Source organism: Mauremys reevesii, linkage group 5 (genome assembly GCF_016161935.1).
Source record: "Mauremys reevesii isolate NIE-2019 linkage group 5, ASM1616193v1, whole genome shotgun sequence".
Classification (NCBI taxonomy): domain Eukaryota; kingdom Metazoa; phylum Chordata; order Testudines; family Geoemydidae; genus Mauremys; species Mauremys reevesii.
In genome coordinates this window covers 52,374,476-52,401,067 of record NC_052627.1, presented here as the reverse complement: position 1 = coordinate 52,401,067, position 26,592 = coordinate 52,374,476, and the positions used below count along the sequence as shown (strand labels likewise).

Genomic DNA, 26,592 nt, shown 5'->3' with positions numbered 1-26,592 from the left:
CGGTGAAATGTCAGGACATGACACAGCAATAGTTAGATAAGTCTAAATAGGTCAATACCTTGAAGGTTTTTACAACATTGCAGTAGCTGGAAGAGAATTATATAGTACTTAGGGATGAACTGCCGTGGCAGCCTGTCAGCTTGCTAAGTGGACCAGCTGTTCTCTGTTTCCAAGATGGCATTTCCAGACATGCACTCTGTGTTTGGGAGACCCACCTAGCTGATCCTGCCATTCATTTAAAAAAATGGCAAATAAGGCACCAGTCTTTCTTGACAAAACGGTTGGTGTTTATGCCCAACCTGTAACCGGTAACATTTGATATTTCTGTCTATGGCAATGCAATGGGTGTGCCTGGGTGTACTGTATAGAGAGGTTAGGCACAGTCCTGCTCTAGGGTGTCAGAACTGCAAACACTTAAGCAAGTGGATAATTTCATGCACATGAGTAATCCTGTTAACTTCAATGGGACTATGAGTCTCAGCAATGTTACAAAGATATGTAAAGTGTTTGCAGGATCTGGGATGTTGCCATGCTACAGGGAAAAATTACATTTGGCAAAGGGAAAGGAAGGAGGGAAATATACACGAAATAAAGAAAGCAGGTTTTCTTGTATCACATGTTGCACATTATGTGTGTTCCTGACTTTATATGTGGGGCTAGTAGCATCTCCAATTGTTAAGATTGCCCAACACTTCTTATTATAAGACCCTGTTTTCAGTTGCTTACAACTTTGCCAAACTTCAACCATTTGGAATGCAATGACATGCCAGGTGTCTTCCTCAGGTTGAATGTTTTTGAAAATTTCAGCCCAAATGGTTCAGCTGTTTGTTTTTTCCCATGCTAAAACAGTCTGGTGGCCTTTTCTTTCAGCATTTATAGCATCCCTAGGCTTTGGGCAGGGACTGGAAATTTGGCAATGAGCAGCCTCTTTGCCATCCCTGTGAAAATGTGCCCGAATTTGGCCTAGTAATAACCTTTTGAAGAATCACAATTTGCGTATGCTCAGTAGAAACTTCTTAGAGTTTAACAGCTAAAATTTCCTAGGATTCTGTCCTCCTAGAACATGTCCCATCCCCTCACAGATCCTGCATGTCATAGGATCATAGAATATCAGGGTTGGAAGGGACCTCAGGAAGTCATCTGGTCCAACCCCCTGCTCAAAGCAGGACCAATCCCCAACTAAATCATCCCAGCCAGGGCTTTGTCAAGTCTGACCTTAAAAAACCTCTAAGGAAGGAGATTCCACCACCTCCCTAGGTAACCTGGGTGACCAGATTGCACATGTGCCATTTGCACAGAGCAACTGAGCACAGTACAGCCCAAGGCTACAGGGACAAAGCCAGCGGTAGTAATTGTTCTGGGCCAGGGTGGGGCTGGGCAGTGGAACTGAGAGCAGGCAGCCTCTCTTTTGTGTGTGCTCAGAGACCCACCCTTGCTGGCACCTTGGCAGAATGGATGAGAAAGCTGCCTTAGACAAATGCTGAGAGAACGAAAAGTGGAGCAGTGGGAAGGGAGTAGAGTGGAACATGCAATGTGATGATACTGGGATTGGAGAGAAGAGAAACTGGAATCAAGGGGAGACTGAGACTGAGAGCCAGTTGGCTGCGGGGACACTGAGATTGGATGAGGAGCTGGGGAAGACTGGGACTTGCTGGAGAAGGACATGGAGACTAGGAACTGGAGTGGGTGGGAACAGTGGGAGGGGCGATAGATCTGACAAGGAGCTGTGATGCAGGGGGGAGAACTGGGACTGGCTAGGTAGGCAAAGAGATTGGGCTGGGCAAGAGAACCTGCGAGGGAGTGGCAGGAAGGAGATTGAAGAGGAGCCCGGGAAGGAAGACTAGGACTGGGAGCCAGAGCAGCAAGGAGAGGAGAGACTGATCGGAGAAGGGTCTGGGAACTGAGACTGGCTGGGCAAGGAGATTGGGACTGGATATGTGGAGGGGGGAAGATTGGGACTTGGGACAAGGGACTTGGATGGGAATACTAGGACTGGTTGGCCAAGGAGATAGGGATTAGCAAAAGAAGCCAGGGGAGTGGAGACTGGGATTGGTTAGGAGAATGGGGCTGGAACAAGGCGCTGGGGTAGGGAAGAGATAGGACTGGGACGGGGACAGTTTGGAGGTGATGAGGCAAAAGGGATCAAGCATGGGGAAAAGGGGCAGAAGAGTGTGTGCCCACTAGGTCTCACCATTCCTCTGCTGTCAGCAAATATCTTTGAAACCTACTGCCAAAGTGTCCCATCCCCTTCTAGTGCCGGTCCACATAGAAGATGCCATACTATTGGTATCAGTTACTCCATTAGCTCAAGTGACAGGGTGTGTATGTGGTGGGTCTCAAGTTTCCAACCTTGCTAACAACCCATGTGGGTGTTAATATGATGCCATGTGATGGAATTTCTGGTTTTTAAGATATTTTTTAAAAGCTAGGATATTGCACGCGCACACACGAGAAAGGGGAGTGTCTTAGGAAGGTGGGGAAGTGACTCATTTTTGGAAAGAAGTGAGTTTGAAGCACAACTTGAACAAGAAAAGAGGGAAGAGAATAGTGTGGCATAAATGATCAGAGAAGACATTGCAGGCATAGGACACAGCATGGGAAAAGGCATTGAGATGGCTGAAGGAGAAGAAAGCATACATGAAAGAGATCTGTACAATACCCTTTAGCAGCTAGTAGGTGATAGTCGATGCCAAATATATTCCATAATTCGGTATGCTCAGGAAGGGCCAGACTGAGGTAGTATAAAAACTGATCCTCTCTCCACAATAGAATGCATTTCTGTGCAATTATTCTTGAAGTCTTTTGTGGACAATGTGGGGAACAAATGTATGTAACTTTTCCCAGTGTTACACCTGACTTCTGTCTCAGTAGGACTTTTGCAGAACTTCTTTTTCCTGAGGACGGGGTGGATGTTAAACTAAAGCCTGCTTCCTTTGCACACATGAGAGGTCCCATGGTTATCAGATGTGACTATTTCCATGAGTAAGGGATCCAGTTTTGATACTATCTTTCAACCATAGCTGAAAATAATAACAAAAAGTATTTCATTGTTGAGAGACTGTCTTAAAATAGGACCAGTAATGCTGATGTTTATTGTTTGAGATGGCAGCACATAGTAGTACATCAGGACTGTTCTGGCAATTGACCTAGAAACATGCTTGCCTGAGTTTTTAAGCATCTGTGTAAAAGATTATCTTTTTGTAATCTTAAACATTTCTTATCAAGGAAAATATTCACTTATTTAAATATTCATGGTAGGTCACTGAATTTGTGCAGAATATATCAATCTGGGTGGGCAATGGGGTAGAATCAATGTAACATATGGCCTAATAGTTTAAAGTCTAAAGTTAGGGTCCTAAATATAAGTAGCCTTAGTTTCAGGAATGCTAAGCACCCACAAATCCCTTCGGGAGCCGCAGATAAAAAACAGGCCATTGTTGTTTAGAAGCCTAAATATGGATTTAGGAACCTAACTTTAGGTTTGAAAATGTTGGCCACAGTGTGCAGGATTTAATGGATTCTAGAAGAATGGTGTTGAGAAAGGGTAGGTGGAACAGAGGAAAGATGGGTTGGGGAACAGTTCTGGCTTCCCCCTATTCCACCTACCCTTCCTCAACACCATTCTTCTAGATGTAGCACCATCATTTGATACGAGTATCCCATAGTGTTACCAGGACTGGGTGAATGAATAGGGCGTAAACATGAATCTGTCCAAATCATCTGTATTTACATCCCTCAAAATGAACCCAACATTGAATTTGAGATAGACACTTTTGTGACAGCACAGGCATCATCATTGTCTCTACATCACAGTACCCCGCATTCTGGGAGCCCATTGCTGGAGTGTGGACAGTGGGAAGAAGACGGCCATCTCCCCGTGTGGCTGGCCAGAAGAAAATGTCCCTATGCTCCACTAGCCCTTTCAGATAGAATAGCTGCAGTATGAATTCCTGGTCAGGATTATGGATCTTTGTGGAGAACAGTAGAACTAAAGTTCTTTAGGTTCACGCAGCTCCAATTCTGCAGGTTGATAGTTTACTGCAGGGGAAGGAGTGTTGTTGCATCATCGTCATGTTATTAGTAAATAAAGACTAAGGCCTGGTCTACGCTAGCGGGGGGGGGGGGGGTCGAACTAAGGTACGCAACTTCAGCTACGCGAATAGTGTAGCTGAAGTCGAACTACCTTAGTTCGAGTTACTTACCCGTCCTCACGGCGCGGGATCGACGTCCGCGGCTCCCCCGTCGACTCCGCCACCGCCGTTCATGGTGGTGGAGTTCCGGAGTCGACGGGAGCGCGTTCGGAGTTCGATGTATCGCGTCTAGATGAGACGCAATATATCGAACTCCGAGAATTCGATTGCTACCCGCCGATCCGGCGGGTAGTGAAGACGTACCCCAAGGGTGAAATCAGTAGGAGTTTTGCTATTGATTTCATTCGGACCAGGATTTCACCCTAGGTGTAAAACTGAACATAAAAAGACAATATGGGCACATTTTCAGTCACAAATTCTGGTGGGACAACAGGAAAGACTGATTGTGTGGTGTCTGGCATCAATATATTGCTCTTTTGATAGCGTAGAATGTACTTTATGCTGGAATCATAGCTATAACCCATGGGCATAATTCCTCTGAGAATTGCAGTATGTGGTAATCGAACCCTTGTAGAAGAAAATTGATTTGTTTTCCTTTACAGATATTGGATTTGGAACCCAAAATGGAGGTAGCTGAAACTAAGTTTAAGAACAAAGGGGGGAAAATCAGGCCTTAATCCAGTATTAAAACAGAGAAATTGGTTCTGGGACCCTTAATCCAAATCCTTAGAATATTGCATGCATATGATCAGTTGCTGCACAGTAACATATTTTACAGCACTTCTGGAGCATTCTGAATCCCTAGAGCTTAATTTCCAATATAAATTAAACTCCGAGAGAACACTTCCTAAACTTTTTTGCCTTTAGATGTTTCTTCTAGGGATTCAACACATCTTTTTCAACGTAATCAAAAATTGCCAGAATGGTTCCATATATAGCATATTGATTTTACTAGGGAATTATCACTCCTATATTATGACTCCTTATGAAGTTTACATCAGACACACTGAAAGTGAAAGTGTCTTTCAGGTGTCTACTACACTTAGAAGTAAGTATTTTAATTAACAGTCTCTGCCCATGACAGTGTTGACAGTGGAATCATACTGGCATAAAACTGGTATATCATAGTTGGGATCAGGCTCATATAGTCGAGAGAGAGACAAATTCTATCAAGGATTCATATATAGCAAGGATTCGTGGAAGAAATAATCTTGTCTCTTCTCATTCAGTATAATTTTTGCTCCCTGGTTGTATTGAGAGCTCACTCCCATATTTGATCTCTTTATGGAAACTCGCCAGGCCCATCTATGGACTCTCCCAATTTCCCAGAAATTTACACGAGTCAAACATAAAGAGTTGATTGTAGTGTGAGATTGTACCTAGTATGAATTGTTTCAGGTCATTATGTTCCATTTTTTCAGGAATGCCCACAATTTTATTTTTGCACCCTCTGTTTTCAGTCATCTATAAGGTCATTTTATCCTCCAGAACAGGGGTGGCCAACCTGAGCCTGAGAAGGAGCCAAAATTTACCAATGTACATTGCCAAAGAGCCACAGTAATAAGTCAGCAGCCCCCCCACATCAGCTCCCCCCTCCCTCCCCGTACCTTGTATAGGAGTCGGTGCCTATACAAGGAGCCACATATTAACGTCTGAAGAGCCACAGATGGGCCATCCCTGCTCCAGAGCCTTGTTGTGGGTAGTTACATTCAATTAGATCTCAGTCTCATTTTGTATGGAAAAGATTCTAGTCTCCACCTCCATAGCTCTTGGTAATTTTCCTGATATTTTCCCTACCATCGAAAAGATTCTTTTGATATCCCCTACGTCAGAGGTTGTATAGCAGCTTCAGCATTTTCCTCAGTATCTTGGATTCTGAAGCATTTCCCCCACTCCTTTGCTCTCCTTTTGTAGACATCTAAATGTCTCCATCAACATTGTTAGCTCCAGTGTACAGAAACATGTTGTTAGAAGTTTTATAATACTTCCCCCCTCACACATACCCCAGGACAACTTTGTAACCGAGACCTTTACCAACAGCTCATTAGCATGCAGTTTTATTAAATTCATTATTGCTACTGTTGTGGAGGGAGTCACCAGATGGCACTGTTAAGCATACTCTTACAAAAAAAATTTCTTAGCATGTGTGCAGGGTACAGTCTGATATAGTTATTAGTTTTGTGATGCAGTTGTATTGAGAGTGGTGAACAATAAACTCTCATTTTAATCTCACTAACAAAAAGTTCTGGAGTCATAATTTCTTCCTGGGAACTGGGCATTGCTGCCTTGGTTAAGATTTCTGAAAGATGGGGTTGCCTGTGTGTGATTTGTGACCACCTCTGTTGCAGGACTGGAGTATATAGTGTAAGCGTATATAATGTACACTAAGACAATACCTTAACTCCATAGGACTGACAGTCTTCTGCAACAGAAAACCAACATGCCAGGCCCCAATATCTGCACCTGCTCAGCAGAGGGGTGATAGTAATATACATAAAGGACTAGTTTGGTCCTGGCCCCTCTCTGGGAATGAAAAGGAGGGAGAGGGCTTGAGGAGTATTTTTTTTTTCCTTTCTCAGTCCTACCTCTCTGCTTGGTGACCAAACACAATAAATCAGATTTTCATCAAGATTACTCAGATTTTCACCAGAATAATACCATTGACATCAGCAGAGTTAATGTGGATTTATACTGAGCAGAATGTGGCTCAGTGAGTCCAAGGAGACTGCAGAGTTAGCAATGCTGTTGGAGCTAACCTCTGGAAAGGAGGCAGATCAACATCCACTCTTTCTTACACCAGCCAGAAAAGCTAACCAGACACAGAGGACAGTGGACAAAGGTTGGTGTAGCAGCCATATTTTCTGGCCCCCAGGGCTCCAAGAGGCAATTCTGTCTTCAATTTCCCTTTGGGGCAGGTTGCTTCCATATGTCACCTAACCTGAGGTAATGCCTTAAAGCTAAATTTGAGCTGCACATTAGAAATGGGCAGAAACTGCAAAGTTGGGATCTCTGTCTAGCTCTGGATCCAAACTTCCCCATAGTTGGAGAGTGTATGTAGGTGGGGGGGGGCAGGTTTAATTCCACCCCTACATAAAATAAACAGTTTTGAAACTGGATGAGTTTCATGAGATGGCAGTATGAGATCCTGTCAGATACAGTGTATGTTTAGATTTTTAGATGAAGGGCTCCATTGACTTCAGTGATCAATGTATACCAGCTGAAGACCTGGCCTAAGTAATGTAATAAACTCTGTAGTTGTAAACTCTCTGACTGGACGATGAAATGAATGCATTTGAAGGCATATATATATATATATAATATGCCTTCAAAGTCAAACATTTATTATCTTCTGTCAGGAATTGCAGCATTAATTAAAACATCAGAGGGCAACCCAAGAAAAGTGTATTTAGCACAAATAGAAGCTACATTGTATGGTAGGCAGCATTGTCTGCACATAATTTTAGAAGCAAGTTGCCCCCTACAAGTTTTTTCTTACTTCCTAATTCAGGTGACTGTCATACGATTAAAAAAAACATTCGCCCCCAGTAGGTTTTGTGCCATCAGTTTAATTTATATTTTATTTTATAAAATTAATTGTGTGTATGAAAGATTGGACTCCTTAGTAAGCTGAATTAGTTCATGGGCCATTACTAAAATATAAGGGAATGGAGATCAACTTCCTAATGAATAGTTTACTGCTCTGGCCCAGGTTTTTAATCCACAAGAAAAAAAGCAGTTTGGCTTGAGTTACTCTTTTGACAGCAGAATTATACCCTTGGTGACAACTTTCATTTAAAGTGTAATAAACAATACTTCCCCTGCTTCCTCAAGAGAGGGCATAACAACAGAGTGCTACCTGAAGGCCTGGAGAAGGGAAAATGGCAAAAATCTTAAGATTTATCTATCTACCCTTTAGCATAGAGAACAATCTATAGTAGTTAAGTTTTCTGGTATATGGTATTTGGAGCAATTTTTCCAGTGTGTGGCCTCACTGGTCATAATGGCAAAAATGTGCATGCTCCCACTGAGTCCAACACTCAGGTTCTGTTACCTTTCCATCCCACTGAAGTTAGGGGCAACTGGGGATGGCTTAGCCACTGGTATATGTAGGAGCAGCCTATGGGCTGCCCTAACTTGCACTGGTTAGAAGGATCCACAAGGCCTATTTCAGAGATCCAGGACTGCCTGAGTGGAATGCTCCAGCCATACTCCACGAATAGCTACTATACGAGGGGGTTGGGAATGGGTGGTGTAGAGTTAGCTACAACAGCTTTAAACCAGTCAGTGATTCCCAGCTGCGTTATTAGGGTCGTTCCCCTCCCTGAACACCCCCATGCACCCCCATGTAGGGGCATGTCGTGTCCTTTCAGGGCAGCTCGTCCACCTTTGGTCCCCACCTGTCACTCAGCTCTCACCTGTGGCTCCCAGTAGCTGTAGTATGCGCAGCAGCCACACCCCGGGCAACAGCTTCGACAGACTGGCTAAACCAGGTTGAGGGTAGCCGTCGGGCATAGACCTTCGGTGAGATAGGGCCTTGTCTATCCCGAGCATGTGAAGACAGACTCCGGCGGATTGAGCGGATGAGACCTTCTAGAATAGGACCAACGGTCATGAAGGTGGTTTCTGCAAGCGATGTGGTACGCTAAGAGAACGGCAAGACGCAAAAGATGCCCTGGTCAACCACTGCGCCCAGCCCATCTCCAACCGTCTCGACTCTTGTCCTGCCATTGGAGCAAGATGGGATGTGGGAAGAGAGAGTGAGGCTGACTATGCGCACCTCTCCCTCACTTTAATCCAATCCACGCGCAAGTCTTGACATCTCCTAACTTCCGTAAATTTCAAAGTCCTGTGGTGATGGGCGAGCGATGAAGCAGCAGGTGTGGATACAGGCGGCTCAGGTCTAATGGTCGTCTTCTTGCTGATCAAAGCAACAGCTGGATTCGGCGTCTACCTGAGTGACTGAGCAGCCCTTTTTAGGACCGCACTGCTCACCTCCGTAGCAAGAGGAAGGGGCTAGAAAAGGTGCCCTAAACATTGTTTGCTTCACAGAACCCTGGCCAGCTTACCGCGGCTGGAGGGGATCCCATCTTATGCGGTCGAACAACAAAACTTCAAATAACAAACCGTAAGGTGACACCACTCATTATTGGTACATGGAACGTACGCACGCTTCAAGATAACCCCTCAGCAGATCGACCAGAAAGAAGAACAGCCCTGGTCGCCAGAGAGCTCGCAAGATTTAACATCGATATTGCGGCCCTGTGTGAAACTCGTCTAGCCAACGAAGGTCAGCTCACAGAAATAGGGGGTGGTTACACATTCTTCTGGTGTGGACGTAGCAGTGACGAACGTCGTGAATCTGGAGTTGGCTTTGCGGTTAAGAATCAACTTGTCCGCAAATTTGCCAGTCTTCCCAAGGGTGTGAACGACTGACTCATGACACTGCATCTTCCACTACCGAGAGGAAAGCAAGCTATACTAATCAGTGCTTACGCACCCACAGTGACGAATCCGGATGAAGTAAAGGACAAGTTTTATGAAGATCTTGATGCCCTACTCTCATCCGTGAAGCGTACCGACAGGCTGATTCTACTTGGTGATTTTAACGCGAGAGTAGGATCTGATCACTCTGCCTGGGATGGCGGCATTGGAAAAAATGGAATCAGCAAATGTAACAGCAATGGCCTACTACTCCTGAAGACATGTGTGGCTCATGATCTGATCATTACCAATACCATCTTCCGCCTGCCCACTCGCAAAAAGACGTCCTGGATGCATCCACGCTCCAAGCACTGGCATCTCATTGATTATGTCATTGTGCGGAGGAAAGACAGACAGGATGTAAGGGTGACTAAGGCCATGCCAAGTGCTGACTGTTGGACTGATCATAGACTCATCATCTCTAAATTAAGCCTTTACATCAAACCAAAGAGACGTCTGCAGGGAAACAGCTGTGGTGAAAAAGATTAACGTCAGTAAACTGAGGAACCCCAATACAGCAGCTTTACTAGCAGAAGATCTTGACAACCAACTCTTAGAGCTGCAATTAGAGGAAAATGCTGAGAAAGACTGGGAACGCTTCCGGAATATTGTGCACTCTTCTGCACTAAAGATTCTTGGACCCTCAACACAGGAAACAGCAGGACTGGTTTGATGAAAACGATGAAGAGATCAAGGCCTTACTTGCTGAAAAGCACCACCTTTACCGTGCTCATCAGAACGACCCGTCGTCATCAGCTAAGAAAAATGCCTTTAACAACACTCGCAGGACCGTACAGAGCAAGCTTCGCAAGATGCAGGACTCCTGGTTGAGTGCCAAGGCAGGTGAAATCCAGATGTTTGCTGATAGAAACGATGCCAAACGGTTCTACGAAGCCCTCAGATCCTTGTACGGACCTCGGCCCTCAGGGAGCTCTCCTTTACTGGATTTAGATGGTGTAACTCTCATTACTGAGAAGACTCTGATTCTACAGCGTTGGGCTGAGCATTTTCAATCCGTACTGAACCGCCCATCTTCCATTAATAACGAGGCGATTGATAGAATGCCCCAGGCGGATATCAACCACAGCCTGGACGTTCCACCATCAGAGACTGAAATCCTACAGGCCATCAGCCAGCTGTCCAGTGGCAAGGCCTCAGGATCTGATGCGATCCCAGCAGAAGTTTATAAGGATGGTGGTGCAGTGCTTGTTGACAAACTTACTCAACTGTTTCAGTCCTTCTGGAATCAAGGGTCTATTCCTCAGGAATTGAAAGACGCGTCCATCGTACACCTCTATAAGAGGAAAGGAAATCGAAAAGTCTGCGATAATCATAGAGGAATATCATTGCTTTCCAGCGCAGGCAAGATCCTTGCACGAGTGTTGCTGAATCGCCTGATTGACCACCTGGAACAGGGTCTATTACCCGAGACACAATGCGGCTTTCGTAAAGAGCGTGGCACTGTGGACATGATCTTCGCAGTCCGACAGCTCCAAGAGAAGTGTCAAGAGCAGAATCGTGAACTGTACACCATCTTTGTGGATCTCACCAAGGCTTTTGACACTGTCAGTCGTGAAGGTCTGTGGCGTATCATGTCGAAGTTTGGGTGCCCTGATAGATTCATCCTGATGGTACGTCAGTTCCACGACGGCATGACGGCTCGTGTTCTGGATGACAGAGAAGCTTCAGAGGCCTTTCCCGTCACAAATGGCGTCAAGCAAGGGTGTGTGTTGGCACCGACCCTGTTCAGCATGATGTTTTCAGCCATGCTGTCAGACGCCTTTCAGAACAGTTCCTTGGGAGTCAGCCTGAGATACAGGACTGATGGGAAACTGTTTAACCTGCGAAGACTCCAGGCTGTCACCAAGATAAAGGAGACTGTACTACGAGACCTCCTTTTTGCTGACGATTGTGCCCTGAATGCTGGATCAGAGCAGGAAATGCAAGCCAGCATGGACAAATTCGCAGCAGCATGCGATAACTTCGGCCTTCTCATCAACATAAAGAAAACCGAAGTGATGCACCAGCCAGCTCCGAAAGCCCAACACCAAGAGCCCACCATCACAGTGAAGGGGCAAAAGCTGCAAGCAGTGGACCAATTTACATACCTTGGCAGCACCCTCTCCCGCGCAGTGACAATTGACATCGAGGTCAACTGCAGAATCGCCATGGCAAGCTCTGCATTTGGCGGACTGCTGACCAATGTGTGGGACCGCCGTGGAATAAGCCTTGCTACAAAGCTTAAAGTCTACCGAGCAGTAGTGCTAACTACCTTGATGTATGCCAGTGAGACCTGGACTGTATACAGGAGGCACACTAGGCAATTGAACCACTTCCACACGACTTGCCTCCACAGACTTCTCAGGATTCGGTGGCAGGATAAGGTGCCTAACACAGAAGTCCTTTCCAGAGCAAGCCTGCCGTCAGTTTACACTCTGCTTATGAAAACCCAGACATGCTGGGCAGGCCATGTTGCAAGGATGCCAGACCACCGCATCCCCAAACAGCTCTTCTATGGTGAGCTGTCTCAAGGAAAGCGATCGCACGGGGGACAAAAGAAGCAATACAAAGCTGAAAGCCTCTCTTAAGTCCCTGGATATCGACATCACCTCCTGGGAAACCCTGGCACAAGACCGATCGACATGGCGTACGCTGATCCACCAAGGCTGCCAGACATCTGAAGCCAGAAGGATAACCATAGCACAAGAGAAGCGAGCACTCCATAAAGCCAGAGCTGCAAATGTTGTAACAGTGGTGCCCACACATGTCTGCCCGACATGTGGCAGAATATTCCGTGCCCATATTGGCCTTACCAGCCATTTGCGGACGCACCGTGGACAGCTCACAACCTGATAGATGTTAAGGTCTTCTTCGAAAACGATGGATGAACATCATTAGGGTCGTTCTCTGTCCCCTTCGTATCAACTGCAGCTACCAAAGGGGACCGATCTATCTTTGTGTGTGCAAAAACTACCACATCTGCATGACTAAAACATTCGGGTTTGATCATGTATTGGATAATTACATAAGTCCCAGATCTGTGACTATGAATGTCTGTCTGTTTGCAAACACATGAGATTCTTCCTTGGCAGTGAACATGTGGTCTTTTTTTTGTAAAGGCACCCTTCTGCTCACAATTGACTGTTTGTCCCGTTCCATCCCAGAATGTTATGAGCTAGGACAGATCCTTAAAAACCCATATTTCTAACTTTCTTTTTACTACAAATTTTTCCCCAAAAAACCTTTTAATATTTGTATAGAATTGGGCAAATCTTTAACCATGGATAAGCATTGTTAATCATAGGGTTAGAATAGTCTGCAAAATCGGCAATCTTCCTGTTTTTAAACCACCAAGGTAAATATTATCTGTCCATAGTTTGCTTGCAATTAGTACTAACAAATGTAACCACTATTTTTATTAATAATTTTGCAAGCAGATGAAGGCTGTCTGTATCACTATTATATTAACTAAGCCATATGCCAGGGTGGCCAAACCGTGGCTCCCGGAGCCCCACACGCCTCATCATTCCCAGCTAACAGACTGGGGAAGGGGGTGGGAGCTCAAGGCTTCTGCCCTGCAGTGGAGTCATGGGGCTAAGGACTTCTGCCAGAGACAACTCCTGCTTTCTAAGAGGCAGGGGCACAATTTAAAAGTTCAGCCCTCCCAACGGCTTGAATCACATGACCCCAGGCACCCTCTCCTCTTTCCTTCAGAGGCTTCTCCCTTCAGCTCCCTGGTGTAACCTCTATGTGGAGAGGCAGTGACCAACAGCTGGGTGCTGCAGGGAGGGGGCTCTGCTTTCGCTCATTGGGGAGAAGCAGCAGCAAAAGCAGCTGAAGCCCTGAGCCTCGGCAGGCGCCTCTCCCTGGGCTGAAGCTCCAAGACTTCCCCTCCCCCCAGGGCTGAAGCCTCAAGCCCCAGCAGGAGCACCCCAGCTCTCAAACTTCTGAAGATTGTCATATGCGGCTCGGTGGGTCAGGTAGTTTGGGCAGCCAGGCCACATGCAATCATACATAGCAGTATCATTAGGGTAACAGCAAAGTGAAGTCAGGTGCAGTAAAGGTTAGAAACATTCTTTGGTTTTATTTCCTCTTTTTCATACCATCATGTGTCAGAGAACACAACTGAATAGAAATTGCCTATACAGAATTAGGCAGGGAAAGGCAGCATGCTGTGACATGTAGTATTACTTCTCTTGGAAGTGAAAGGAAAGTGACACTGGTGTTCTGAATGAGGTCTACCATTACCCACTGTAGGTGGTAAAATCAGCTTGTGAGGTGCCTTTTGCTTCACTCAGCAGCATGCCTCAGTCACAAAATGCTGCAATTTAAAGTGTAAAATGTTACAGTGCACATTGGCAAGCAAAATTGTCAACCCTATGTGGCAAAAATCATGAGTCAAGCCTCCCAAATATGAGATTGCCTACAAATAATAAATTGGGGTTCTTTTTATTTGCCTTCTGTTTTTGAGCCTTTAGCATTCACATTTTCAAGTTTTCTCTGCTACCATAAGGGCTAGAAACTTACTTGTTTTTTTAAATGAAAGTTAAGATTCTCACCTGACTCTAGGAGCTGGGGCTTTAAGAAAATGTATTAAATATGACAAACTTGCAATAAAATCATGAAAGTTGGCAACACTGCGTCAGGCACATAAAGCTGTGCTAATAATGTGTTAATGCACAAATACTCTTAGTAAATTGGGCTATGTGTGACATGATCACTGTAGTCACAAACAGGACATGAGAAATAGGGACACAAATACTACTAAGGTGTTTGGAGCATGCAGTTAAGGCAAAAGTTGTTTACTCCTTCTTTCTGCAAAACTCACTGTCAGCGCTATTGCACGTCTGGTAAAGAAATGGCTAGGAAGTCCATGCTTCATTGTGGAGCCCAAATGATGCAATTGGTAAACAATATTTCCGGAGAGACTTATATATATATGGTCACAGGTCTGAGTGGAACACTGACCATATTGGCATAGAAAGCATCAATGCAGGAACCCTGGTCACAGCCAGATCTGTACATGGAGAGCTGCCAGAACTAAGTGGTGTCTGGTGTATCTTATGCTGACTTTATAGGGTTTGAGACAATGCCTATTGCAGTCAGTGGTTGCAACCCTCTTTGCTTTAGTGGAGCAGGAGCAGGCACTAAATGCACAGAGATCCATCTGCTCTTTTGCATTGTTCTCACCTGTCAAAGGAAGTTCAGCACTGAGCCCATTAAGTGGAATGCAGTGTCACTGTGAAGAAACGAGACAAAAATCCTGGCTGTCCACAACCTTAATTTCTTCCTTGCCACCTTCTTCTCACTGTATTGAAATGGGCGGCTACAGCTTTAGGTTTTTTTAACTTATGCTTTGATCGCAGATGAGCTAATCCCCTGAAAGAATGAAAAAGAAAATATTAATGCTACTCAGCACTTACGTAGCACTTTACATCTTGGAAGCATTGTCCAAGTGTTAATTATTATGACCCCTTGCGTCATTAGTCTGATTGGATTCTATTTCCGTAACAAGGAAGGTCATTGTAAAATGACTGTACTTGGGCAGCAGTTTATTGTTTTTTAAACAATGATTAATTTTACCCGGTGTATTTCAATTCCTACTGTGATTTTTTTTTTTTTTGCCAAAGGAAAATAAGCCTTTTATTACAGAATAGAAGTGAACAGGTTTGAAAAGATTTCTCGCACCTCTGAACATGGGGATGTTAGGAAGTCTGTAGGTGAGTCATAGCACTACCATCATCACTGCTCTGTCTTCCTGCTCTGGACACTGCCAAGGTCCTGCCATCTCTCCCGGGAAAAAACAGCACCAGAAATACTTATTAGATGATGATGTGACATCTGTATGGAAGGGTCAGCATGGTTGTTCAGAATACCTGTGTATAGGTGGTGTAAATCAGCTAGTTCATCTTTACCTCACATTTAGTTCAGGTTAAAATTACTTTTGTCTTGAGAATCCTCCAGCTGACTTTTAATGTGGTTAAACCATATGAACAATGGAATATATTGTCAATTAAATGTAAAATGCAATATATTATGTCAATTTGTTTTGATTATCATTTTATTTTTAAAAAATCCTAAACTATGAAACATACATTAATATACCAGTATTCTGGAAAGTTTCTTTCAGGCTTAGGCAGTTTTTATTAATAAAGATGTTGTTTGCGGTCTCAGTGAAATATACCTTTATACTTTTTTACTGTTTGGTCTAACAAATAATCCAACAATCTAATGTAATTAAAGTCCATTAATGTTTGCACTCTAGATTATTCATTCAGTAAGTACTCCTTTTCCCTCCAGTAGTAATATTTAAGCTTTTGGCTACCGTGGTATCGATAGAGATGAGTTTATACGGATAGATATACTTGTGTGTCAGACTATTTGTCTTACAATTACAGCATGTATAAAAATCTAAGGTGAAAAGTTGCAGGGAGGAAATGGTATGCAGTAACTGTTTGAGTATGCACTAACTCATCTGTTAATTTTTCTTGCCAAAATATCAAGTCTGATGGTAGTACAAGCAACAATAGACACACCTTTTCTTTAATAATCACAGTTAGAATCTTGTAGTTGTTGTGAGGAGGATGAAAAGGGATTGTACTCATTTACTTTAGGGTAAATTATACTGTATTTTTTGCTTTTGTGGTTTGATTGTCATGAGGTCATGAAATGATACCTCAATCTCACATCCACCTTTAGACTTTTTGTTTTAAATTTCTGTCTAGCTCAGATTCTATGATTCAGTCATCAGCTCTAGAAATGAAGTTTAGAAAGGAAGAACTACCACAACTTTACACTGTCTCATAACAGTGAAACACTGTCAGATCTGTTTAATTATAGTGGCAATTATGAAACTGCAGCCTTCTTGCGAAAGATCCACACTGTTGATTGGAGTTGGCCACCCAAGTGACCTGTTGCCTCAGGAAGTCTCCCTTCCCTTGTCCCCTCCATCTCCTCCCAAAGACCAGGACATGATGGTTTTCTTATTTGTCCTCAATATATTAGCTTGATCCTGCAGTCTTTTGTTGTGCAGATCTCCCATTGGCTTCATCAGTATTGAAATACACATACAATATGGGCTGCAGGATCATACCAAAAAGGTGGTGTTCTTCCTAAACATAGAGCATAAGGCGACTTGCAGTCAGGTGAAGGTTAATTGATCTGCTTCTAAATTTAGTTGGGATCAAGGTGAATTAAGGAGAAACCCTGGGACCGATGGGTCAGGAGCTGCCAGAGTACACCTGAAAGACTGAGAGGAGAAAGATGTGGGGTAGGTGATGTGTATTGGGAGGAAGTGTCAGTAGAATAGCAGGAAGGTCATGGAGACTAGCAGCTCTACGGGAACCTTTTCAGAAGTGGAAGAGTCTGGCAGAAGTTTTTGTTAGCCTAACTTCACTCTTGGCCGGAGTTTGTTGATTTTTAAAACATCTTAGGCAGAGATTGAATAGAACGAGACTCCAGGATCCAAACACTGGGGAAGCTTGGATCTAGATTGTGGGCTTCTCTCTGGATTTAAATATCTGTGGTAAACTGCCGGTGGTAAACTTCGACATAAAGACTTGAACATTAGTCCCTTTTCTTGTCTTCTTCCAGGTGAACAGGAGCCAGCAGTCAGCAGTGATTCTGATATATCATTGATTATGGCGATGGAGGTGGGACTGTCTGATGTGGAGCTTTCCACTGACCAAGACTGCGAAGAGGTGAAATCCTGAAAAACAAGCAGAAAACCCTACTAAACTAAAGGGTAGGCATGAGGGGCAGGGACAGAGTCAGCTTTCTAGAATTTGGACCAGTCACATACTCTCTCTCATGCTCACACACATACACACACACACACTTATACACACACACACCCCTCTAGAACACTATCAATCCAGCACTCCTTTCTGAGATGGTCATGAAAAAGCAATAGCAACAGTTGTGTCTACCTGGATGCAGTTTCATCATCTACATGTGTCTATTTTGTTCACGTGGAAGATGACAGCTTATTGTTTTCCCACTCACTTAAAAGCAATCCTGTACCTCTTCAGTGGCTCGTAAGTGTACAACTGAAATGACAGCGTGAGTGTTTTCTACTCTTGTTCATTCTTTTTTTAAAAGAAGATGTTTATTTATAGTTGATTATCGATGGACACTGGGTTTTTTTTCGTTGACTGACCCCAGCTTTTCCAAGAGTTCAGTCTGGAAGTTTGAATTCCTCTTCTCTGATCATTTCATGATCTGTCTCCAGGATTTATTATTGCCTTGACGTTTCTGCATGAAGTATGCATGGCTTTGAAAAGAAACAGTGCTTCAGCACTCTCTATTAATATGAAGCCTATTTTCTTTAAGATTTTAAAACCTTTAAAGTGGGTCTTGGAGATTATATCTTCAAGAGGCCTTTACCCATGTGAGTTGAAGCCCCCAATTAATTGACATTGGTGTCTTGTTGTTTAAAACTGCATTATGTTGGCTTCCACTTACAGAGCTCAATTAAATGCACAGACAGTAACGTGTAAGAGAGAGAAATAATAGCACTAAACTTCATCCTGTACTTGCTATATTTTCTGCCATTGACAGCTCTGGTATTAATGGCCTTCCTTGTGACTTCCTTGTTCAGTAGCTGGAAAACAGGATCTAGTTTAAAATCAGGTACTTCCTTAAATTTAAAAACAAAAATCAGCAGACCAATGAGTGAGCAGTTTCAAGAGGGCACTTGGTAATACTCATGTGGTATTTGTGGCTGATGGAAATACTTTTAGAAAAAGTCTGAACTGCAAAGACGATTACAATGTCAGTTTCCAGAATAAATAGTTAAACCAAGAGCAGCTGGACAAATTGTTTACCTTCATATTTTTAAGTGCAATTTTTGCACAGAATTGTTAGCAAACACAAGGATTTAGGTGAATCTTCAGTTCACTGCTTTCTAGAGACCTCTGAATGTGGCAGTACGAGTCAGATGAGCTACTCGTATATTTGAACCTGAAAAAAATTTCAACAGAAGAATTCAGTTTTGTTTCTGGCTGATAGATTAAACATTAAGGCATCGTATCAATGCCAAAACAAAAGTCTTTAACTATTACTAGCCTGTCTTCAACTATGACTTACAGAAATGCACCACTTATTGGTAATTATTCAGGGGGCAATTTTATGTTTCAGTGAAAATATTCAAGTGCAAAGGAGGACTTTCAGCTTGTTGTTTATAAGAGAGTGAACATTTTCTTTTGACAGTCACATGATTTAAATCACATTACCCCCCCCTCTTGAACAGGTCAGTAGAGTCAACAGCACACAGCTCATATACAAATCGCAAGGAAAGGAAAACTATTTTCACCTAACTGTATTATAGCAGAATCTCAAAATGCCACTATGTTATTTCAGCATTGCCATTTTAATCTCCTCTTTTCAGGCATTTATACTTTAACTCTAAAAATTTACTCCCTGTTGACACATGGGCACGTGAGGTCTTGCAGTAGGAGGAGTTTAACAATATATTTTTTAAAAAGCTAGTTGATTCTTTCTTAAATTACAGGATGGGTGGGGAGGAGGGAGAGAGAGGGTTTGCTGGACTCTTTTTGTCCAGTTATGACTCAGTTCATTTTGTAGATTAAATTTTGAGTATTCTTAGTCCACACAAGTGAACTAGGAGCTTTCAGCAAATTAACCCTAGCTAATGACAATTCAAAACTGTGGCCGGTGCACACACCATTACCTTTTTATAAACAGTTTATAAAAAGGTAATCTTTTTGTTGTATTAAAGGGACATAGTCAATTGGAAATCTAATCAGTTTGAAAAGCAAGCTAAAGATAGTGTCAGACTCTTCACCTGCTTCGGGTCACCATTGCCAATATTTGTGGTTTTATAATATTTTTTGAACTTTTTCTGTTCTCTGTTTCTCTGTGAAAGATTCACACTAACCTCAGGGGAATGTGACTGACAGAGTGAAGTACATCCTTGGGCACAAGGCAGCACATAAGCCCCACTTAAGCCCTAGAAATAATACTGAAATGGGATGTAAGTGATGCATAGGCCTTCTGCACAGGGATGAAATTCACCTAAAATGGCTATACAGGGGAAATAAGGAAACTGATTATACACAAAGAGCTCTCAATACACAAAGTAAACAAACTGATAAAGTAGAGAGAGAGAAAATTCACTAATCTCTCCCAGTGATGGTCATCTTAAGTGTTACTTGGATCAAGAGTAAGTTTAAAAAAAGGGTTCTGACAGAAACATGATGTTTAAGTTGACTGTGACCCTTAACATCAAATATTTGCAAACCATGAATAGACAGAACAATTAGAATCATCCTTAAAGCCGGAGCATGGATTGCAGTGTAGGTGACTCAAAGCATTTATTTGATTACAAAACTTTTGTTAAACTGATGTCAAGGGTGAGCGTTACCAGTTATCTCTAGCCATCTCCATATTGGGATGATCCCAACGTTAAGACAGGCGAGGTCAGTACTTCTGTGAGGGATGAAAGAAAACCCTAACCCCTTGATTTGGTTGGGACTTCGGCACATGTTTAAAGCTAAGCACACATCGTGCATGGGGATGATTTCCTAAATCAGGACCTGATTGATAAAGTGTTCTTTGTATTTGAAATTTGTCAAGCACCTTGGGAATCTTTGGCTGAAAGATTATTACATTACGTTATTAAACCCACAAAATCAGGGAAGTTAGTGTTAAGACTAACTCTGCATAACTCATTGTACTGTGCAGCGGTATACTGTAATACATATAGGCCCCAATCCTACAAATATTTATAGAGATAATTAACTTTACTCCTAGGAATAGCCCATTGACTTCAATGAGGCTACTCACGCGAGTAAAATTAAGCATGTACATAAGAATTTGCAAGAATGGGGAATATTTTGCAAGATTACCCCCTGCTTGGACCTCCCTGTAATTTCTGCCTACCATTATATTTAATATTGGGGTTCAGTATTAAAGGCTCAGTCCAGCACTGAATATCCATTGACTTCTGGGCCTCAGATGCTGGCTGTACAGGCAGCCTACCTCCTATCCAGGAAACAAGTCAGCCTGCCCTAGGGAAATGGTGTGTTCATGGAAATTGTAACGCTCTGTCTGTCTGTTTCTCTTCACCACCACCACCACTACCACCAGACCTGCTGGCGCTGCAAAGCCCATGGGAGTTAGTAGCTACTCCTAGGGCTAGAGTAACCTCCTGCACAGTGTCACTGGCTGGGGAGACAGATCAAAGCTTTAAGGGTATGTCTACAATAGAAATGCTACAGATGCAGCACTGCAGTTGTGCCACTGTTGAGCTGTAGTGTAGACACTCAGTACAGCAATGGAAGGGGTTCTTCCATCACTGTAGTTAATCCACCTCCCCAAGGGACAGTAGCGAGGTCGATGAAAGAATTCTTCCACTGACCAAGTGCTGTCTACACTGAGGCTTAGGTCAGCTTAACTACATCTCTCAAGAGCATGAACTGTTCACACTGCTGAGCAGCATATCTAGATCAACCTAAATTTTAGGTGTAGACCAGGCCAAAGAAAAGAAAATCCTTATTGTGGGAAGAGAATCCTCTTGCTTCTCCCCTCTTTTGCTGTTCTTTTCATCCACATGAGCATTTCTCTGATTTTCCATTCACAATGTGGGTGAATGGTGAGAAATCTTTAGCTTCTCCCTGGATGAATTTCATACCAAATAATACCCTTAACACAACCCTTTAAAATGTCTTCCAGTTGCTGACCTTGTTCAGTATTCTGCAGCACCATTCCCAGAAGCCATTGAGCCGATCAGAGACTGTGACTTCACCTCTGGGGAAGGCCCAGGCTTGGGCAGCCATGTAATGCAGAGATTGTTACTGAGGGGGTTGTTTCTCCTTTGGATAAGCAGTAACCTCTGCAGCTCTGTGTAACTTAGGAAGCCTGAAGACTCTTCAGGGACCAGCAGTTGAAGATGTGAATTTGGGCAGACAGAGCCCACACTGTGAATTTTTCATGGTTTTTGTGGGTTTAATTAAGCTACATTCAAAAAGACCAGTTGAGCGCTTGAACCATGTAAAATGTGCATAGACAAAACCCTGCACTTGGGGGAAAAAATGCACTCACAGGATACCCAATTTACACATGCAAATGCTAGTTTGTGAACACAAATATGGGTCTTGTGCCATGTGCCAGCTGTGCATCAATTCTCCCTGGCTCACCCATACTGCAAGGGGCTGAAAAATTGACATGAAATGTTACTTTTTTTCTGATTTACGGTAGTTTTAGAACTTGGGGAAGCACTGGGACAATCATAGGTCAATAATTTGTAGACAGAATAAATTGATTTAATCTTCCTGGTCTTTACAGTATTGAATCCACATGTGTATGTGCACAGACAGAATATGATTTTTAAGAATGAATTGTAATGAAAACAGCGGGAGATAGCAATTTAGTCAGTTTTTGATTTAGAGATAGTGACACAAAAAAGCTAGTTTAATTGAAAACTATTGAATTTGTACATGGGGAAAGCAAGGAGGAGGGCTTGGTTCCTATCACCAAGGTGATAGCGTTGTTAGGAAGTGGACCTAGGACCTTTATAGGAAGCTTTCCATGGACTTCAGTGAGATGTGGATCCAGCCCACAGGAAGCAGTTGTAAGAGGTTAGTATTTTAATAGGAACTTGTCACTTGTTACATGAATAGTTAGTGATATAGTCTCATTTCTGATAGCGGTGGGCCCAAGTAACAGACTTCAGATCCAGATCGGAATTTGAACTATCTCAAAGTTTGAAGGTGTCAGGAACCAAGATTTGGTTTAGGGCCATCTCAGGTTTCTGTTATTTTATTCACCTTCCTCCTCTTCTGAATCAAAACTATCTTGTCTAATTATGAATTCTTCAATTATTCAAACAGAGCTGAATTTCCCTGACAGGCATTTGCAGACTGCTTTACACATGTATGTGCCCTTAATTAGCAAACGTCAGCTACTGATTTTCCAGAATATGGATTTTATTTGCAATTTCTGTTCAATGTAGAAACCTTAGAGTGCAGTAATTTATTTGAATAGATTTTCAGACCTACATCCCTATAAATTTTCTCTGTTTAATATACGTTGCATTACTTCTGCCAGGAAAATTTGTGATTAAAAGGCAACAATCAGGGTACAGGCTTTTATATAACACAGGATGCAAATCCTGGTCTTGACAAGTGGTCAGTGTTGCAATGACAATGCATGTTATGTACAGCGAAGGAAAATGCATTTCAGCTGAGCAGCTGTGAATTGCCCAGATTTTATTTATAGGTGGCTTGTTCCTAACCAGTAACTGTCCCTAGGAAAGGTTAGGGCTAAGCAAATAGGCCAGAATGAGCTATAAGGATATGGCCATGTGGTCTGGGCATATAAAGGTCGGCACTGGCAAATGATCACTTACTGATTTTTATTTCTCTTTTATTAGTAATGTTTTTTTTTTCCCCCGATAGGGATGTTTCTGCAGATATCTATAAAAGAGAAGGATGCAAATCCAAGCCATGGTATCATGAATATATGCTGTATCCAAGTTGATCTGACTTTACAAACTGAAATTTTAGCACCAGATTTTCTGGTGTGATGCGTCCACTTTGCACCATACCCCAAGTGTATTTTGGCCTTACAGCATCTTAACCAGCCCACAGGGAATCACTCTAGTGTAAGACTGATCTTCCAGAGTCACACAGATGATATAGGGGCTCTGAGCCCATCCCACTCTCTGCTTTCTGTGTTGCAGAGGGAAGGGGCCAAGGCCAGGATAACACCAATCCTCAGCTGCATTTTTTGCCGTGGTGGATGTTGCAGGCATAATTTAGAGCAGCCATTAGGTTGCTCTAACTCATTACAAGAGCCTCAATCTTCCCAGAATAGGAACAAGATTATGAGAGTGGAAATGTGAGCTTTATGCCAACTTCGTATAGCACCCTTGATATGTGCTATATGAAGTTTACCCACATGCCTGGATCTGGCCTGTACTGCATATCAGACCTGATTTTTATTTACACTAAAGCTGCTTTACCCCACTCTGGCAGTGCAAAGAGGTCTCAGTGTAAACAAGAATGAGGGAGTCGTCTTTGTCTACAACATAATGAAGTTTAAATGCTTAGTAAAAGATAGTGCCCTTGTTGTTTAGGGTTTCAGGGTAACCTAAGCACTCATCAACACTAATGAGGCCAACAGTCTAACAGCTGGATTGTTAAGGAAAACTGAGCATTGACTAATATATTTTAGAGAGCCAAAGAAGTTAATCATATATTGGTCAATTAGTGTCAAAGAATTTAGTTGGTTTGCTTAGAGTAATAATTTAAATAATGAAATATTTTATAGCGATAGGAAGGACAGGGTGACACTCTTACTTTAGTGGACATTTTTCTAATAGCAGCAGTTGATCCAACACAACTAGTTCTTTTAGTTTAGCACATTGTTGCCTGAACTAATTGATACTTTTGCAGTTGAAAAAAGAACACCAGCTGGACTTTTTAGTCTGGAATTTGTTCATGTACCAGATGGTACTTATTGATTGATGAAGTGGATAGTTAGGGAGAAGAGCGCCCTCTGCAGCACAGTTTCTAATCTGCCAGCTAGAGTTTTCAAAGGACTAACTCATTACCACCAATACTAACTCTTCAGCAACTGGGAATTTTTGTCACCAATAAAAATACTAGTTCTTCAGCAACTGAAAATGTGGTCCATATTTTAAAAAACAATGCAAAAGGGGAAGGTGCATTAAGGATGCCATGAAGTTTCATAGAAAAGCCAATGAAAGAACTTTTCACCTGAAAAAGTCCGTGTTTCTCAAATTATGTTCTTTGTGATTCAGTGGAGTGAATGCAGAAAAAAAGGAAGAGAACATTTTTCCTTACAATTTTTAAAAAGGCATCAAAATCGACATACTTCTTTGCTATGAATGTAAAAGGTTATTACAGTTGTGAAATATCCAAGTGTTTTGTATGTGTACATACTCCCATCCTTACTTCCTGTTTTATGTTAGTTACCTGAAATGGCTGTACCATTTTATAATTAGAAATATAAAGAGGGGACGGGGTTGGGAGGGGTTATTTTTTTAGCAAGATGTTCCTTGTATTTAGTGAACATTGAAAATGATTTTGTACTTGTCAAAATATACATTCCATCCATTTCCAGAAAATAATTATTTTTATTTAAAATAGTTTTTAAACAAAAACAAAAAAAAATGTGGCATCCACTTAGCATGCAGTTCATGAACAGAGCAAAAATATTCCGGTCTCTGGCAATGGCTCCACAGTTTTATCTAGTGATGTATATTCCAGCAGACCAGTACCAGCAAATGCCAATTAAAAAAAATAAATAAAAGGAAAAAATAAAATATTTAACTCCTTGGTGTATTTTATTTTGTGTTTCAGAGAAAGACCTGCATATCGTACTGAAATTATTTCCAGTTAGAAAACTGTATTATAATAGTGAAATATTAAAAATTAGAGCATAATCCTGCTTCTCATACCTTCCTAAAAGCTGATGCAGGGGCGGCTGTTCCTACATGCAAAATGTATGTTTTGTTTTGCTGAAGACCTGCTATGATTAAGGTGTATTTTGCAGTGAGCCTCTTTAGCTGGCTTTACAATCCATTTCTGCAGAGCCTATGATGTTTGCTGTAATGGAAGTTACCCCTTCACCTCTGCATTAAGAAATTTTTCTATCATCCAAACAACCTCACTTTGATATGTGAAACATCTAACAAAAAACCATGAAGGAATTACATGGTGGTATTTGCATAGACAATTTTTAATTAAGCATTCTTTGCTAGCTGTGAATTGTCTGCCTAAACAATGCAGTAGTGGTTTGTGAAGCAAGACATTTTTCTAAGCTTTATTTTCTGTACAGTATTGCAAATGTATTTCAATTTTTAGTTAAGTCTTTGCTGTTGTTTTATTATGCATACATCTCCCCCTTCAATGCACTTTATATCTCTTGAAAAATGTGGGAGTCAGCGAACTATCATCTTTAAAGGGATTTGCCTGAAATCAAGAGGCACAAACTTTTATTTTGCTTTAGTATATACTGTAAATGCTTAAGAGCATAGACAGTTGGGGGAAATGCTGAAGTGTTAAGGCTGATATTTGGAAACATTATTCAGTAGTACCACCTGGCTATTTTTGTGAGAGGGTTATAATGTAAATATGTGAGACTCTGTTATGTACTAGTTAAATATTGCAGCTATAAAAGTTAAGATTGTGAATACTAAGAAATTTTATTGCAACTTTTTTAATAAAAGTGGATCTGATTACTGTGTCATTCATATTTCTAAACAGAACTGTAAAACCAGCTTTTGTTGATACATGAAAATTTCTAATGCTTTCTTGTTGAGTTCTTCTCCAACTGAGTTTGGAGTTCAGAGAAATCAGTAGCACAGCCTACAGCGAGGCAAAAGTAAATAAATAGTTCTGCTGATGAAACTCGACTGCTGCTATTGCAGTCCTTTGGATTTTTCTGATAAGACTACAAATTGTGTACCAGATAAATACATCCACTAGGGAGAAGTTTGAATTCACGTTACTTGTGTCACAAGTAAGATCTGAACTCAGGTTTTCCAGAGTGAAAGGCTTATTCAGCAATCTACTGCACTAATTAGCCCCTGCTTTTATTTTTAAAATAATCAAAGCATGTTTATGCTCAGTAGACGGGCTCGATGCTGCTAATGCACAGATGGAGAAGATGTTGAACTGAGGAACTTTCTCCTCCCCAGATGCTTTCCGTCTGGAAGTAAAAGATGTGATGTGTCTGTTCAAAGTGAAGAATTGGCTTGATGCCCTGGCTATCATTTTCCTCTCTCGCACAGCCATGGACATGAAGCCTTGATCAGTGCCCCCATGATTCAAGTGTGCCAAGCTGTGGAAGAGCTTATCAGGGGTTATGTTGGCTACATACCGAATCATGGCATGGGCAGAAACTACTTCTCTTTAAGAAAATTAAAAGTATGTTTTAGCACATATGAAAAGAGTTAGATTGAAATCTCTGGAGAGGAAGCACTGCTTAGCCAGCAAAAAGATACTGCCCAATCAATGGTAGTCCAAGCTTC

The 26,592-nt window shown here is 42.2% G+C and overlaps 1 protein-coding gene across 5 annotated transcripts in view; it reads left to right on the top strand.

Annotated features, from left to right (window-relative positions):
- RNF150 (ring finger protein 150) overlaps positions 1-25,797 on the top strand; it is a 181,683-nt gene extending 155,886 nt beyond the window's left edge. The window contains exons 7-9 of one of the 5 annotated variants that reach the window (XR_005599245.1): positions 17,166-17,316; positions 21,267-22,171; positions 22,991-24,287. Coding sequence is in view for 4 of the 5 variants with exons in the window: in XM_039541183.1 (XP_039397117.1) it covers positions 17,166-17,284 (119 nt within the window). In the remaining variant the exon portion in view is untranslated. The other 4 variants (XM_039541183.1, XM_039541182.1, XM_039541181.1 and 1 more) reach the window with 4 other exon arrangements.
- Positions 25,798-26,592: the final 795 nt, after the last annotated feature.